Below are 15,428 nucleotides of genomic sequence, written 5' to 3'. Positions count from 1 at the left end.
GGCGGCTGAACATGAATAAAGGGAACAGGAAAGCGAGCAGTCTGGCATGGAGAAATACAAAAGGGAGAAGGGACTGGTACCGTTCAATTAGGGCCAGGTGATGGAAGGCCTCGAATACCGTGCTAAGTTTAGGATAAACAGTGGAAACAGTTCAATAAACAGTGGAAACAAGTGAGGGTTTTTGTGCAGGGAGAATGACATGGTCAGACTTGCCTTTTAGAAAGATGCTTCTGGCAACAGTGTAAAAAGTATACTGGAAAGGTGAGAGATGGATAGCACGGAGACAAGTCATGAGGTTCTCTTGAGAACCCAAGTGAAAGCTATTGAGGGTGGGGGGCAGCCGGAATGGAAAGGAAGGGAAAGACTTGAGACAGTGTTGATATGTGATTAATGGGACTTGGAAACTCCCTGTTTTGCAGAGAGGCTTCTCCACATTCTTACCCTTTTCACCCTCCCTAGCCCCACCTCTTTCCAACTGGACTTGGCTTTCCCTTGACACGCATTCTGTGTCTGAGTAGTAGTTGCCTGCTTTTTCCTGCATGTGTTTCCCTGAAATATTCTGGGGCCAGGAGTCAGAGATGCTACTCCCTACATCTCCACTACTGTTTCCCATTCCTTGTTTTTGGTGCCTTGTTCTGAAGTTCTGAACTTGTGCTTTGCGGCTCACATCTAACTGTACTATACTCTTCTTGTCCTCCCTTTCTTTGCAGTGGGGTACCAGCCTCCAGACGAGCACCTTGCCTTCACTGGGGACACTGGCTTCTAGCTCCCTTCCCTTCTCAGTGTCTCTCAGTGGAGGTGCTGTTGGCATTTTGGATGAGGCAGATGTTCCTGTGCGAGATATTCATCATTTTGCCTTCCTCCAAATGCTAGTGACACAGTGACAACCAAAAAAGAAAAAAAGAGGTGGAGGAGAAACCCCAATAAGATTCCTACAGTTTTCCAAATGTCGCCGGGGCCAGTATTGCCCCCAGTGAAGAATCACTTGTCCGTGTGAATGATCTGTCTCGTACTCTGGACTCATAATTTCTTGATCTCCCCATGTCTTCAACCCGTACATTGTCTCCCATGCCCCTGCATCCAGTTCCAACCTTACCATCACCCGGAATCTATCTCTGAAACGTGCATTTGAGAAACCTACTCTTTGATGAGATCCTTCTGCACTTCCACTTGTTCCACTCTCTTCTTCCCACTGACCCTGCTCGTGGGCCAAACCAGGACCTCCAGGCCATGGATGTCAGTCCCCTTCCTGGCTTCACTTCCTTCCCTGCCTGACTTGGTCAGTCACGTCAGAAACTCTCACCCCTTCCTCAGTTCCTTTCTCCCTCCTTTTTACTGTTATTGTCCAGCCCAGCCAATTCTCAAGATAGAGGATCTGAATCTTGTCGTAGCACTGAGGAGAGTTAGGAAAGTGGAAAAGCTATTCATCTTAGGGGCCTTAATAACTTTTCAGAGAGAATTTGCAAAGGATCTTCGAGATCACCTTCTCATACAAGTAGCACAGTAGGCTGTCTTTTCTCCATGAAGGTTATCAGAGCAAATGGCAATTATGCAGGACTGTAGATCCTGAACTCATGAGTCAGACTCAGGGTGCCAAGCACTATGCTAGACTATTGATAGAAATAGATATTACTTCCAATCCTAACAAAAACTATAGGAGGGAAGGACATTATCCCTGTTTTATAGCTGAGAAAACTGAAGTGTAAAGAGTAACCTGCCCATGTTAATATTTTAACTTGTTTTGTCTAGTATTTTTCTTTGGATGCATATATCCTAACACATTGAACTGGTTTGGAAAGATGACTAGAATTGTATTTGACAGGTTGGGAAAATGGGGGCAGCAATGCTGAGGAAAGGGAGCCATAGGAGCCAAGGAACAGAAGTAAGACAGGGCGTGATAATGTGCTCTTAAGACAGTGAAAATCAGAGAGTCCTCCTGGATTTCCCCTCCAGCTTTCATACTCCAGGAGACATACTGCTGATACTGCTTACGGCTTTTACGGTTCACTTACTGTGGGTTCCCAAAGCAGACGGCAGGACGGTGTTCCACAAGGCATACGCAGAATACCTACTTCTAATACGAGTGACGTGATTTTCTCTTCTTTTGAAACACTCTCTATTATGGGGTTTGGAATTAGTAAATCCTATACAAGCCCAATTGAGAGACTGTAGGAACCCTTAGAAAGTTTCTGATCAGAGACGAATATAAAATTTGGAGGCAACTTAAGCTGGCTGATATTTGTAGGATTAGCTGGGCTTTACTTTCTAATTGTTAACAATACATTTTACATTTATACGTGCATGAGAGTAATTTTTCTAGCATCAGAACTTGTGTCTCATGACTACTTTATAGCTCCAGACTTCTCTTTTACTAAGCTTCTATGCTGTATAAATCATTACATTTGAGGCAAGGAAGGACCTATCGATGGGTCAATTTGAACAGCTAGCTTTGGTTTCACTCACTGTTGACTTCAACATAACATAATTCTTTGCTTGATTAAATTTTGACTCGGTGGAATTTGGTTGCTTTGCAGAAGCTTCCTTTTGACTTGTATATTTTTGGAATTAAAGGGAATCTAGTCCAGTGGTTTTCAAACTATCTTAATTGAGTTTTTTTCAGGAAAACCTCAGGGGACAGTTCTGGGAAAATGGGAAGATTTAAAGCCTGAGCCTGGGCCCTTTCACCCCAGTCCTTGGACTTTGATGCCTTTTATATGTAAGATTCTAAATAAGGTATCATTTGAAAAGAGGATTCTGCAGGGAAAAGGGTTTAAAAACCACTGACCTGGCTAACCTTTGTCCCATTCTTCTACCAGATAATGAACTTGATGTACCCCAATTATGACTGAAGATCACACCCCAAGATAGAGGCAGGACCCAACCCCCACACCCTTTCCTCACCCGTTGTGCCTTCCGCCATGTCACACCTCTTCCCACTCTTATTATAACTTTACCCACTCCATAGCCCCAGAAAGAACAGAGTTTATATTAGTATTTAGTTTTCTGTGACTGTTCTTCCTTCATTAAGAAAAAAACTTGGCCCTCAGATCTCCCTGGTTAACTTCTTTGCTTCTCTGTAACATTTTAGTGGTGACATTGTTTCAGAAGAAAATACATTGCCTCAAATTGGGGAGTTTCCATTTTTCCTTTTTTGGCTGTGTTCCCTTTGCCGTATTTGAGGGCACACCAGCAAGAGTCATGGCTCAGGAACTCCGCTTTCTGGCTTCACAAAAGTTGGAGACACTGTTATTATTACTCCCCAGATAATTTCGGCATCCTCCATCAGCTGCCTGCCTCACAGCTGAGCATTCATGAGCAGTTGCAAGATTAAATTATGTATGTGGAAAAGAGGAGACTGGAGGACCAAAAATCTTGGAAGGGAAGAGGGATGAGATTTGAATGATAGACATCTCACTGCAAATATTTTTCCCCTCAAATTTGGATCTTCAAAATGCTTTTCCCCCTTCCCCAAATCGGGGACCTTCACATTTTGTGTCATAATAATGCCAGTTGCTCTGAGTGCCTTTGAGGAAAGTCTGAAGTCAGAATTCTGCTCTAACACTGAAGTCAGAAGTATTGCACCTGAGTGTCTCAGCGTTCTGAGGGGACAAAATGGAAAAGTGCCAACCACCTGACTTGGAAGAAAGCAGTGATGTAGAACCTGTCTCCCTGTGTATCTACTACTGCTTAGCAAATACTTCATTACAAATAAGGGGTGGGGAGATGTGAGTGGGAGTTTCAAAACACAATTCAAGACAGCCATCCGTTCAGACACCAGCGTCTTACAGATGCCTCCATGCTACAAGGGCAGGACTGAAGCTGAAAACTAATGTGATCTTCTTTCCTTGAATCTGTGTTTCTGTTACGGCAGTAAAGGGCACTTCTGAGCTTATTTACCCAACTAACCACAGGGTAAATACCTTGCCTTGGAGAATAATTGACTAAGAATAAACCTGTCTGCGGATTGGCTGCAGCTTTCATATATTGTATTATTGCTGTAATACTCGTATACTGTAGATGATTAAACTAGGGGTATGAAAATACAGGTTAAAGGCCAGTTCTAAGTTTCTTTGTAGCTATAAACCACTGTGTTTTGGCATTTCCATTTTTAAGAACTCTTTCAAACAGATATATGAGTACAAGTGGGGAAAAAATACATACACGTATGTACAAGGATATTCACCAAAGCACTATTTGTAATGGTAGAAAACTAGAAACAGGGCCGGCCCGGTGGCTCAGGCGGTTAGAGCTCCGTGCTCCTAACTCCGAAGGCTGCCGGTTCGATTCCCACATGGGCCAGTGGGCTCTCAACCACAAGGTTGCCAGTTCAATTCCTCGAGTCCCGCAAGGGATGGTGGGCTCTGCCCCCTGCAACTAAGATTGAGCACGGCACCTTGAGCTGAGCTGCCTCCCGGATGGCTCAGTTGGTTGGAGCGCGGGCTCTCAACCACAAGGTTGCCAGTTCAATTCCTCGACTCCCGCAAGGGATGGTGGGCAGCGCCCCCTGCAACTAAAATTGAACACGGCACCTTGAGCTGAGCTGCCGCTGAGCTCCCGGATGGCTCAGTTGGTTGGAGCCTGTTCTCTCAACCACATGGTTGCCGGTTCGACTCCCGCAAGGGATGGTGGGCTGTGCCCCCTGCAACTAGCAACGGCAACTGGACCTGGAGCTGAGCTGCGCCCTCCACAACTAAGACTGAAAGAACAACAACTTGAAGCTGAACAGAACCCCCCACAACTAAGATTGAAAGGACAACAATTTGACCATTGTTCCCCAATAAAGTCCTGTTCCCCTTCCCCAATAAATAAAATCTTAAAAAAAAAAAAAAAAAAAAAAGAAAACTAGAAACAATCCGAATGACCATTAAAAAGGAGTATGGGTGAATTAATTATATTTATAATGGAAAAGGCTTGTCAGGGTTCCCAAAGCCTTCCATGTTGCTAAATCCAGGAGATGTTTGTTCACCTTTATCTTACATGACCTTGCACCATTTCTTCCTTCCCACATTTTTTCTTCTCTTGACTTCTCTGGCAGTCTCCTGGTTTTCCTCCTACCTCTCTGTCTGTTCCTTGTCATTCTCTCTTATCACCTCTTCTGACTGCTAAATGTTAGTCTCCAGGACTGAGTTCTGGGCCTTTTCTCACGTTCTGCCTCTTTGTAGATGATACCACATACTCCCATGCTTTCACACCATCCCTGGACAGACAAGTCCTCAGTTTACAGTATTGCCTCAGATCGCTCTTCCGAGCTCTAGACACATGTATCTGATCACTGTCACCACCAAATGGATGTTTTAGTTAACAGGGCTGACACGGAACTCTTCATCTTCCCTCTCACAAATTTGCTCCTTCTTCAGAATTCCCCATTTCAGTAAACAGTACTTCCATTGACTCAGCTGCCAGAAACCTGGGAATCGTGCTGGGTTTTTTCTTCCCCATCCCCTCATTACCAGTCCTGTTGATTCTACCTCAAATGTATTCACTTTTCTTTATCTCCAGTGCCACCACCCTGGGCCATGCCAACACCATTTCTCACTAATGCCACCTCCATTCTCGGCCCCTTCCAGTCCATTCTCCACGCAGCCTCCAAAGCGCTCTTTTACAGACATGAATTGGATCAATGACCATCCAGTGTACCTAAGATTGAGTTCAAAACCCTTAGCCTGGCCTACAAAGCCCCTGCCTCCCAGCATCCACCCCTGCCTCTCCCTTTCTCGGTGGACCTCAGCGACACTGGAGTTCTTTGTGTACCTTATAAACATGAGACCCTTTCCTGCCTTGGGGACTTTGCAAGTGCTATTTTTCTATGCCTGGAATGCTTTTCTGCCTCGTTTTGCCTGGCTTACTCCTGGTCAAACTTCAGATCTCAGTCTAAAGGTCATTTCCTCAAGTGAGGCTTTCCTTCACACACACACACACACACACACACACCACTCATTCCACCCCCTGCCTTCTCAGTTTGGTTCCTTAGGTTATTTGATAGTACTATTTTGCTTTTTTCTTTGAAGAATTTATCACTGTGTGTGTGTGTGTGTGTGTGTGTATGCATATATATGTGTAAATATACGTGTGTATATATATATTTGTGTGCTTACGTGTTTAATGTTTAAACTGTAAGCTGTCTGAGAGCAGGAACTATGTCTCTTTTGGTTGTTTCTTTCATTTTTCTCTAGTGCTTAGAACATATTTTTTTCTTTCTTTTTTTTTTTCTTTAGTTGGGGAACAGTGTGTTTCTCCAGGGCCCATCAGCTCCAAGTCGTTGTCCTTCAATATAGTTGTGGAGGGTGCAGCTCAACTCAGACACCCCAGTTTGAGGCCGTTTTCAATCTTTAGTTGCAAGGGGTGCAGCCCACCATCCCATGCGGGAGTTGAACCGGCAACCTTGTTGTTGAGAGCTCGCGCTCTAACCAACTGAGCCATTCGGCCACCCAGAACACATTTCTTGAATGAAAACTTCAGCTGTTCTAAAATGGAGAAAGACGCAGAATAGTATGCATGATATTATCCCGTATTTGTTATTTTTAAAATTTTGTATATTTTGGATGTTATCCCTTATCAAGTACATGATCTGCAAATATTTTCTTCCACTCCGTGTGTTGCCTTTTCTCTCTGTGGATAGTGTCCTTTGATGCACAGATTTTGTTGAAGTCTAATTTGTCTGTATTTTCTTCTGTTGCCTATGCTTTTGGTGTCATTTCAAGAAGTTGTTACTAAATCCAGTGTCCCAAAACTGTGTCACTGTTTTCTTCTAAGATTTTTACAGTTTTAGCTCTTATACTTGGGTCTTTAATCCATTTTTACTTAATTTTTGTATATGGTGTAAAGTAAGGGTCCATCTTCATTTTTTGCATGTGGATATATAGTTTTGCCAACATCATTTATTGAAAACACTGTCCTTATTAGATGGTCTTGGCACCCTTGTCAAAATCCTTTGACCATATATGTGAGGGTTTATTTCTGGCCTCTGTGTTTCATTCCATAGATCTGTGTGTCTGACTTTATGCCAATACTACAGGTGTTTTTTTAATTGTGGTAAAATATACATCATATATAATTTACCATTTTAACCATTTTTAAGTATACAGTTCAGTGGCATTAAGAACAAACACTTAGATTGTTGCGTAACCATCACCACCATCCTTTTGTTCTTTTTATTTGCTGCATAATATTCCATTACATGAATACGTTACAATGTATTTACCAGTCCTCTGCAAATGGACACTCAGGTTGTTTTCAGTCTTTTGCTTCGCAATTAATGCTGTGACAAACACTCTAACGTAAATGTCATTTTTGCTTGTGTGAGTAGATCAGTAGAATAAATTCTGGAAACAGAATTGGTGAATCATAACATTTATGCTTTTGTAATTTTGTAATTTTTGTAAAATTGACAAAATACCTTTCATAGAGGTGTTAATAATTTACCTTTAGTATACTAGCTTTTAAAAATATATATATTTTCCTACTTGATAGGTATAAAACATTCTTAGTGTTGTTTGAATTTTCATTTTGAGGTTGAACATCCGTTTTGTTCATTTAAGAGCCTTTTGATAGTCTATTCTGTGAACTGTGTGTTTACATCCATGCTCATTTCTCTATTATTTGTCATTTTCTTATTGATTTTCAAGAGTTCTTTGTATTTTAGGGAAATTAGCCTTTGCAATTTCCCTAAAATTGCAACTTATATTGCAAATATCTTTCCAGCTGTTTACTTATAGCACTTCTAATCCTATTTTCTTCCATCACTTATTTATGGTCAATGAAATTCCAGAACATTTTGGAAGGTTTTTTACCTTACCGTATTAGAAAGCTCTGCTCAGTTGTGGAGTAATACCCAACCTGGTGAAGGAGACACTTATTAACATCTTATTGTTAATATTTAAACTGTGATAGGAATGGAAGAACCTTCGAAATCCTCTCACATAATGACTTACTTTTGTAGATGAGGCCAGTAAATGAAGTGATATGACTCAGGTTACATAGCAGGTAAACAATGGGGCCAGAATCACGATTTTTCTCTGGCTTCCATTTTGGTTGAAGTTATTGTATTTATTTAACACACACACACTAAGAAAGTTCTGAGCTTCTGAAGGTATTTATGAATTGAAAGTTGGTTTTAGTAGAGAAATGGGCCCTTTCCCATTCTGCTCTTTTTCTTTTTTTCTCACTTCCTTTTTCTTCCCCAAATGTCTCGTGAATTCTGAAATTCTACCTTAAGACAGAACACGCCCTTTAAATGGGCCCTTTTCTAGGGTCAGATTAATGCTAATCGAGTTCTAGGTGTGCAGGCCCAAGGAGAGACACATGCTGGGGATTCGCCGAGGGAAGCTGCCGTCTTTAACGCCAAACTCGGGCGCCCTGAGGAAGCCGGGGAAGGTTCTAGGCAGTCTTGGAGTTTGCGGCAGCCTGGACCTCTCAGGCCTCCTTTGTCTTCAAATGGAGATAACTTGATCCCCACTGAAAAGCCTTGGGACTTCACTTGTTTCTCAGGGATCTTCTGATCCAAGTACTAAAAATGATAAAATTAAATAAGAAAAGAAGTAAGAAAATTAAAATAATACAATTATAAATGCCTGTTTATCAAATATAAGATGCTGTCAATTGTAGGCTGTGCCACTAATTTATGCATCGCTAAGAAAAAACATTGCTAGTGAAAAGGACCAATGCTTGCTTACCACGTAAACTTTTCTCACATAGCACTTACACGTACATAAAAAAAGTAAAATACATTTTCTTTAAATGCCAAATCATAGTGTAATCTCTTTAAAGATATTTTAGTTGGTATCTAAAATGTGTAGTACCATCAGATACATTTCACTGAACTAAACTGACAATTCCAACAACTTAGACTAAATTCACACGTGTACAGGCAATATGACTACCTCTCCATCATGTGTTTGGTTGACAAAAATTGAAAATTTCAGAAGCATGAGCATGGGGGAAATATGCATCCTAGGATTAATGCAATGCTACATTCTTTGACTAATCCCAAAGCATTTTTACACACATTGTCTCATTCAATCTTCCCAGCAACCCTGAAAGTAGATATATAAAGCTGTTTCTAGATAAGGAAACGGAGGCTTAGAGCAGTTAAGTTCCTGGCCAGACGTCATAGTTAATAAGTGATGAAACCGGGACATAAACCCCAGACTTTCTGCTCTCCCCAGTTGTTTCCCAGCAGTTGACCTCATCAACTTGAATCTTTCTGTTGTATCAGAGCAGATGACTGGAACTGAGGGCTGGCTGCTCTGAGTCTCTGCTTCTTCGAATAGAGTTGATTAAAGACAATTGCTAGCAGAACTAGGTATGCAGACGTGGTTTTCTTAAAGATTGAAAGAGTGAAAATATAAGTTTAATTTCAGGACATTTTCTCTCCCCTCTCCCTTCTCTGAAGGTACCAGAAAGCAGCGGAAGAAGCAAACACGGAGAAGAGGAGAAATGTAAGTATTCGGAAGGAAGCCCTGGGCGAGTGGGACTTGGGGAGCCGAGCCTGTGTGGCCCAGCCCCCTGCAGCCTCTTGGGGGCTTGGTCTCCATGTGAGCCTCGCCGGGCACGTGTGCCAGCTGCTCTGATGTGTGAGCCATTTGCCCAGGAGAACGTGCCTTAAGTGCAGGGAATGTATTTTTTTCACTAGGTTCCCCTTTGGAACCACTTTTTCTTTCCTGAATGGAGTGAGGGACCGCAGGCTAAATGCTTTGCCTGAAGTTAGTAAAATGGCTTACAACTTCTACTGAAATTAGGATACAACACTTCCGAGGCTGCCATCCATGCTTTCTGAATCAAACAACCAGAATTTCTGTATCTTTGCATTTAAATGGTAGCAGCTGTGCAGCTGGTGTCATCTTCTGGGTTCTTTGTTTAAAACAAACTTCTTGACCCAGCCTAGTTAGCAAGTTTTTTAGCTGCAGGATCCATCAAAGACTAAAACCTCAGAACAAGCTCTCTGCTTGTACCCATTCTCTACTCTCCCTGCCAGCTAACTTCCAGCTGGGCTGGATGCTGTAGTTTTTTGAAATCTTACTTGACTTAATCTTATGAGGAAAAAAACCTCACATGTTTGGGCAAGAATCCTTTCATTTGACTGGCATTACAAAAACATCCTCCTGGCAGTTTTCAGTACCTAACCTATTTAAATTAGTACATTACATGCCCCTGTCAATTTGTTCTCTCTAAGCAGGTCATGCTGACTGGGTCCTTAGTTTAATTTTCCTGTAATTCAAAAATGGATCCCCTTGGGTACATTGTAAGAAAAAGCTACCATCATTTCACTCAACTGCTGGTTTCTTCCTTCTCTCTCTTGCTTGTTATTTTCCCTCCTTCCTCCTTCCTTCTTTCCTTTCACTCATTCATTTAGCAAGTATTCACAGAAAACCTACTATGTGCCAAGCTCTGTTTTGGGCGTTAATACAGACACATCTCTGCCACCACGAAGCTGACATTCTAGTGGGAGAGATGGCAATAAAGATATTGTGTCAGGGGGTGATCAGAGCTGTGAACCACGTCAGATAAGAGAGATACTGTAGGGTGGTCAAAAAGACATTTGAGCAGAGATCTGAGGACATGAGCCAGGCAACACTCAGAGCACACGCAAAGGCCCTGAGGCAGAAACATTCCTAGTATGTTTGAGGAAAAGCAAGGTCATAGGGGACCCTTGTGAGGACCTACTTTACCCTGATCAATGGGGACCTTTGGAGGATTGGTGTGCAAAGGAGGGTGATATGATATGACTTAAATTTTTAAAAGAGGAGTAAGAGACCAGAGCTACAGTGGCAGAAGCATGGAGACCAATTACGAGACAATTGCAGTGATTTAGACAAGAGATGATAATGGATTGGACTGGAGTAGCAGCCACGTGGGTGATGAGACGTGGTCAGGATTTACACTAAAGTTAAAGAGAGAGAAGTAAGAACGGCAACAATGTTTTTGGAGCAAACACCTGGGAAAATGCCATTAATTGAGATGGGGAAGAGTGCAGTAAAAGCAGGTTTAGAGAAGAGGAAATATTAGAAGCTCAGTTTTGGACATATTGAATATAAAATTCTTTATTAAGACATCTAAGCGGAGGTGTCAAATAGGAACTTGGATGTACAAATCTGAAATTGGAAGAGATCGGGCTGGATATGAAATGAGATATGTGTATGTGCTATTTAGAGACACAAAATGCATGCGATTACCTGGGAGTGAGTGCAGCCAGAGAAAAGGTCTGCGGACTGAGCTCAAGGGCACCTTGGTGTTTAAAGGTTAGAGAGATAAGGAGGAACCAGCAAAGGAGACCGAGAGAGAGCAACTGGTGAAATAGCACTGAAATAAGAGAATTCCAGAAGTCAAGTCAATAAAGTGATTCTAAAAGGAGAGTTCTCAACAGAGACAAACACACAGATAGGCTGAGATTGACCACTGGATTTGGCAGCATGAAGACCATTGGTGACCTTGTGCTGTTTGTAAGTGGTGAAATAAAGGCCTGATTGGAGGAGCAAGACAGTGGGATCATAGAGTTGACACCATGAGATTAGACAAACATCTATGGAGTGTCTCTTCAGTGCCAGGTGCTGATGATACAGAGGAATAAGATGTGGTGGTCCCTGTTTTTAAGGGACTGTTCAGAATTTGGAAACTATAGTTCATAATCCCAGTGTGATAAGTACCACACTAAAGAAACACTCAAGGTGCTGGGGGAGAATTTAGGAGGGACTCATAACCTGGGTTATGCCATGTCAAGGAAGGCTTCCCAGAAGAAGTGGTGCCTTCCTGAGCCCAGAGGACAAATAGGAAGCTTTAAAAAGGAGGTAACGCAGTGGCAGAAGGAGCAGCACATACACAACAGGTGTAAGAGAACAGGCACATTCGACAGTTGAAAAGATAATTGTCACCTTCACTAAGATGGAGAATTCAGGAAAAGAAACAGATTAAAGAGTGAGGAATGAAGGGAAGAGAGGGAAGACTTCAGCCTTAGACAAGGATGAGTTTTAAGATACCTATAGGACTTCCAGGTAAAATTGATAGGTAAGGAGAGATATGAGTCATCAACAGACAGCTGGGGGCGGGGGGGTGAACCCAGATCATCTACAGAGAATATGAACAGTGAGCAAAGAAGAGGACGATGGAAGGGAGAGACAGAGGAAGAGAACCAGTAAAGAAAACTGAGGAGTGGCCAGAGAAATGGGAAGAAATCTAGGAAAAGGCGGTGTCACATAAACCAGGGAAGGAGGGAAGCGGGGAGTGGTCAGTAATGTCAGATGTCATAGACATATCAAATAAAGCAGAAGTGTCCGTTGGCAGTTGAGGTCAAAGGATGTGGGATAGGTAGTTAAAGAAGAAACAATAAACAAAAAAATGCTCAGCCTTGCTAACAATCAAAGACATGTAAATTCAAATATGTGGTGATGGAAGGAGAATTGACTCTGGGTGGTGAACACACAATGGGATTTATAGATGATGTAATACAGAATTGTACACCTGAAATCTATGTAATTTTACTAATAATTGTCACCCCAATAAATTTTTTAAAAAAGACATGTAAATTAAAGAAATCATGAGATATAAATTGTAATCTAAACAAGTGGCAGATGTACTTAATGGATAATATTCAGTATTTGCGGAAATAGGAACTCTCAACATTTAGTGAGAAGCCAACTAGGCAATATCTATTAAAATCGTAAATATATTTCATACCCATGGATCCAGCATTTCTACTTCTAGGAATCACCATTGAGAAAAATTCACAAGTGAAGTAAAATAAACTTAAACAGATATTTATTGCAGGATTTTTTGTAATACTGAAAAAATTGAAATAATGCAGATATTCATCAGTGGGGGATGGTAAATTATGGTATCTACATCCACTATAGTGATATATAAAATATTACGTATAGTAGTATACCATGTGGTGAAGAGTTTATGTATTGACATAGAAAGATAGCAAAAGCACATGAAATGATAAAAGCAAGATGCAGAACAGCAAGAACAATACGATTTTGTAGGGAAAAAAACGTAGTGTATAAAAATAGGGGGAAAACTGAGAGTGTATGCCCCGAACTATTAGCTGTGGATATCTTGGTTAGGAGGGGTGGGGCTGTCAAATAGGGGAATATATAGCCTATGTTCAAGGCATGTATACATTCTTATATTGATTGTGACTTTTTTTCTCCCAATAAGGTTTTTTTTATTACTTTTGTAATGGAGAAAAATAATAAGTTGAAAATAAGATAATGAAATGGAAATTTTAAAGACATAATTTGTGATCTTGATGGCAGCTACTTCAGACGTGTTTTTGTGGTAGAATTAGAGTGAATGCAAAGTGATCAAGTGGAAATAGCAACTACAGACTGCTTTCAAGACCCTTAACTATGAAATTCAAGAGCCAGCAAGAGCCAGAGGAAGACATAAAGTTGAGAGCAGGTTATTATATGTTTAACAAACTTTTTATTTCGAAATAATTTTGGATTGACAGTAGAGTTACTAAGATAGTACAGAGAGCTCCCATACACCTCCACCCACCTAGCTTCCCCTAGGGTTAACATTTTATATAACTATGGTACTTCTATCAAAACTTAAGAAATTGACGTTGGTACAACACTATTAACTGAACTACAGACTTTATTCAGATCTCACCAGTTTTTCCACTAATGACAGAGGGTTGCTTTTAAGATCCACTAGATTTGTTAGAAGTCTAAATTGTCTCCTGAAGAACAGGGAGAAATGTCCATATAAATTTATAGCAGTGACTGACCAGATGAAAGAATACTTAACATTCTACCGTGGAAAGCAAGTTAGAGAAACATTCAGGAGCCAGTGGGTAAATTTGTTTCTTTTGCAAATAGTGAGATTGGGTTATATGATAGCCTGGATTCCCAGAAATTTATTCCTCTTTTTCTCTTTCTCTTCCACTACACCTAGGACACAGAAACGCAGGCCATTAATACTATCATCAGTTATATATTCAGGTTCCCTTCAAGCATCGAATACGCCACTTCTTGAAATCTGTGCTGTTTGGGCACTCATCTCCACAATGACTGCCTATATACCACTTTTCTGAGAAGCTCTCAGCCTAGGAATTTCCTTCCTTGAAGGCTACATATATCCAGGTAGTCCATATTTCCAGCCCCACTAATGTCTGCTACCGAACTTCCTCCTGCTTTTAAGGTGAAAATTCCCCTGCCAAGATTTCAACATTAATGCTCATTTGACCCAGCCTCTTTGTTTTACAGGCGTGATAGATAACTGAGACCCAAAAAAACCAAGGGACTCATCCAAGCTCATACATCTCAGAGTGACAGAGCGGGGACTCATCCCAATGCCAAGTCAGATGCTCCTGCAGAAAGAACATTGGTGTGTCTGATCTGGATTCAGGCAGCAGGTCCTGGTCCAGAGGCAAATCTGCCAAGATTCGCGGCCTTACTGGGTGTCATTGAGAAAGGGGGCTGTGGTCGTGTGGCAACCAATTGAGCCCTTGAAAACTTGCAGCCCCCTTCACGTCCCACTGCTTATTCTAGGAAAATACTTGGAAAATTAAAACCTTGATACAAATGACATCAACTAGAATTTCACCTTATTTTATGCCCCCACCTCCAACTGTAGAACAGTAGAGACTCTAGAGAGAGTAGAACAGGAAGAGACGACAACCCAAGTTTTGGGGAGATGACTGGATACTGTGGGTTGTCACCATCGTGAAGTATAGCTGGAAGAATAGGGAGGACCACCCTATTTAATAATAACTATCACCTATTTATGTCAAATACTATACTACATGCTTTAATATAGTCTCATTTATTTATTCTCCACAATAGCCTTGTATGGTAGTTTCCAGAAATGAAGAAACTTGCCCAATGTCACTTGGCTGGATGGAGCTGGATTATACAAGTAATACATGTTCATTATAGAAAATACAGATAAAGAGAAGAAGAGAAAAGTGGCCCGTAGTCCATTTTCCAATGATAACCCCAGCTATCTCAGCCCAATACTCTTTTCGCTGTGCTGCCCAAACCGCTTTTAGCGATTGCTTTTGTTCTGTACCTTCTTGCTTCTCTTTTCTTCCCCAGAAAGACTGTAGCCACTGCTTCTCCCCCATCTTTACTTGGCTCGGGTCCTAAAGACCTGGGCCAGTGCTGCTCCCAGGAGTGATGTCAGGGTTTAGGGCCTTTCATGCTGTCAGACCACACAGCCCTGCCCTTCCCCTTTGTGTCCCTTCTCCAGCACTTTTGAACTTGTATGCTTACGAGCTCCCTTTTAATAAAAAAGCACATTTAGTCCTTGTTAAAATGTCCCCTAAGGGATGTTCTCCACCCAGGCCCTTGTTTGGGACACTGCTTACATTCTATCACACATCCCTCTCTTTCTGGTCATCACATGTAAAGTAGAAATGACAATTTCCAAGCCGCTTACAGTAACATCAAAAGTATTTAATATTCTGTAGAAGCTTTCTTTGTGATATG

The 15,428-nt window shown here is 41.5% G+C and overlaps 1 protein-coding gene across 2 annotated transcripts in view; it reads left to right on the top strand.

Moving 5' to 3' along the window:
• Positions 1-15,428, top strand: part of LIMA1 (LIM domain and actin binding 1) — a 79,858-nt gene that overhangs the window by 29,089 nt on the left and 35,341 nt on the right. For both annotated transcript variants that reach the window (XM_074325703.2, XM_019724588.3), the window contains exon 3: positions 9,392-9,437. In XM_074325703.2, the coding sequence (XP_074181804.1) occupies positions 9,392-9,437 (46 nt within the window). The remainder of the gene's footprint in view (positions 1-9,391; positions 9,438-15,428) is intronic.

The sequence above is a fragment of the Rhinolophus sinicus genome, chromosome 1 (genome assembly GCF_057876585.1).
Source record: "Rhinolophus sinicus isolate RSI-liver-muscle chromosome 1, RSI-T2T, whole genome shotgun sequence".
Lineage (NCBI taxonomy): Eukaryota > Metazoa > Chordata > Mammalia > Chiroptera > Rhinolophidae > Rhinolophus > Rhinolophus sinicus.
This window is presented reverse-complemented; position numbering and strand designations above follow the sequence as displayed.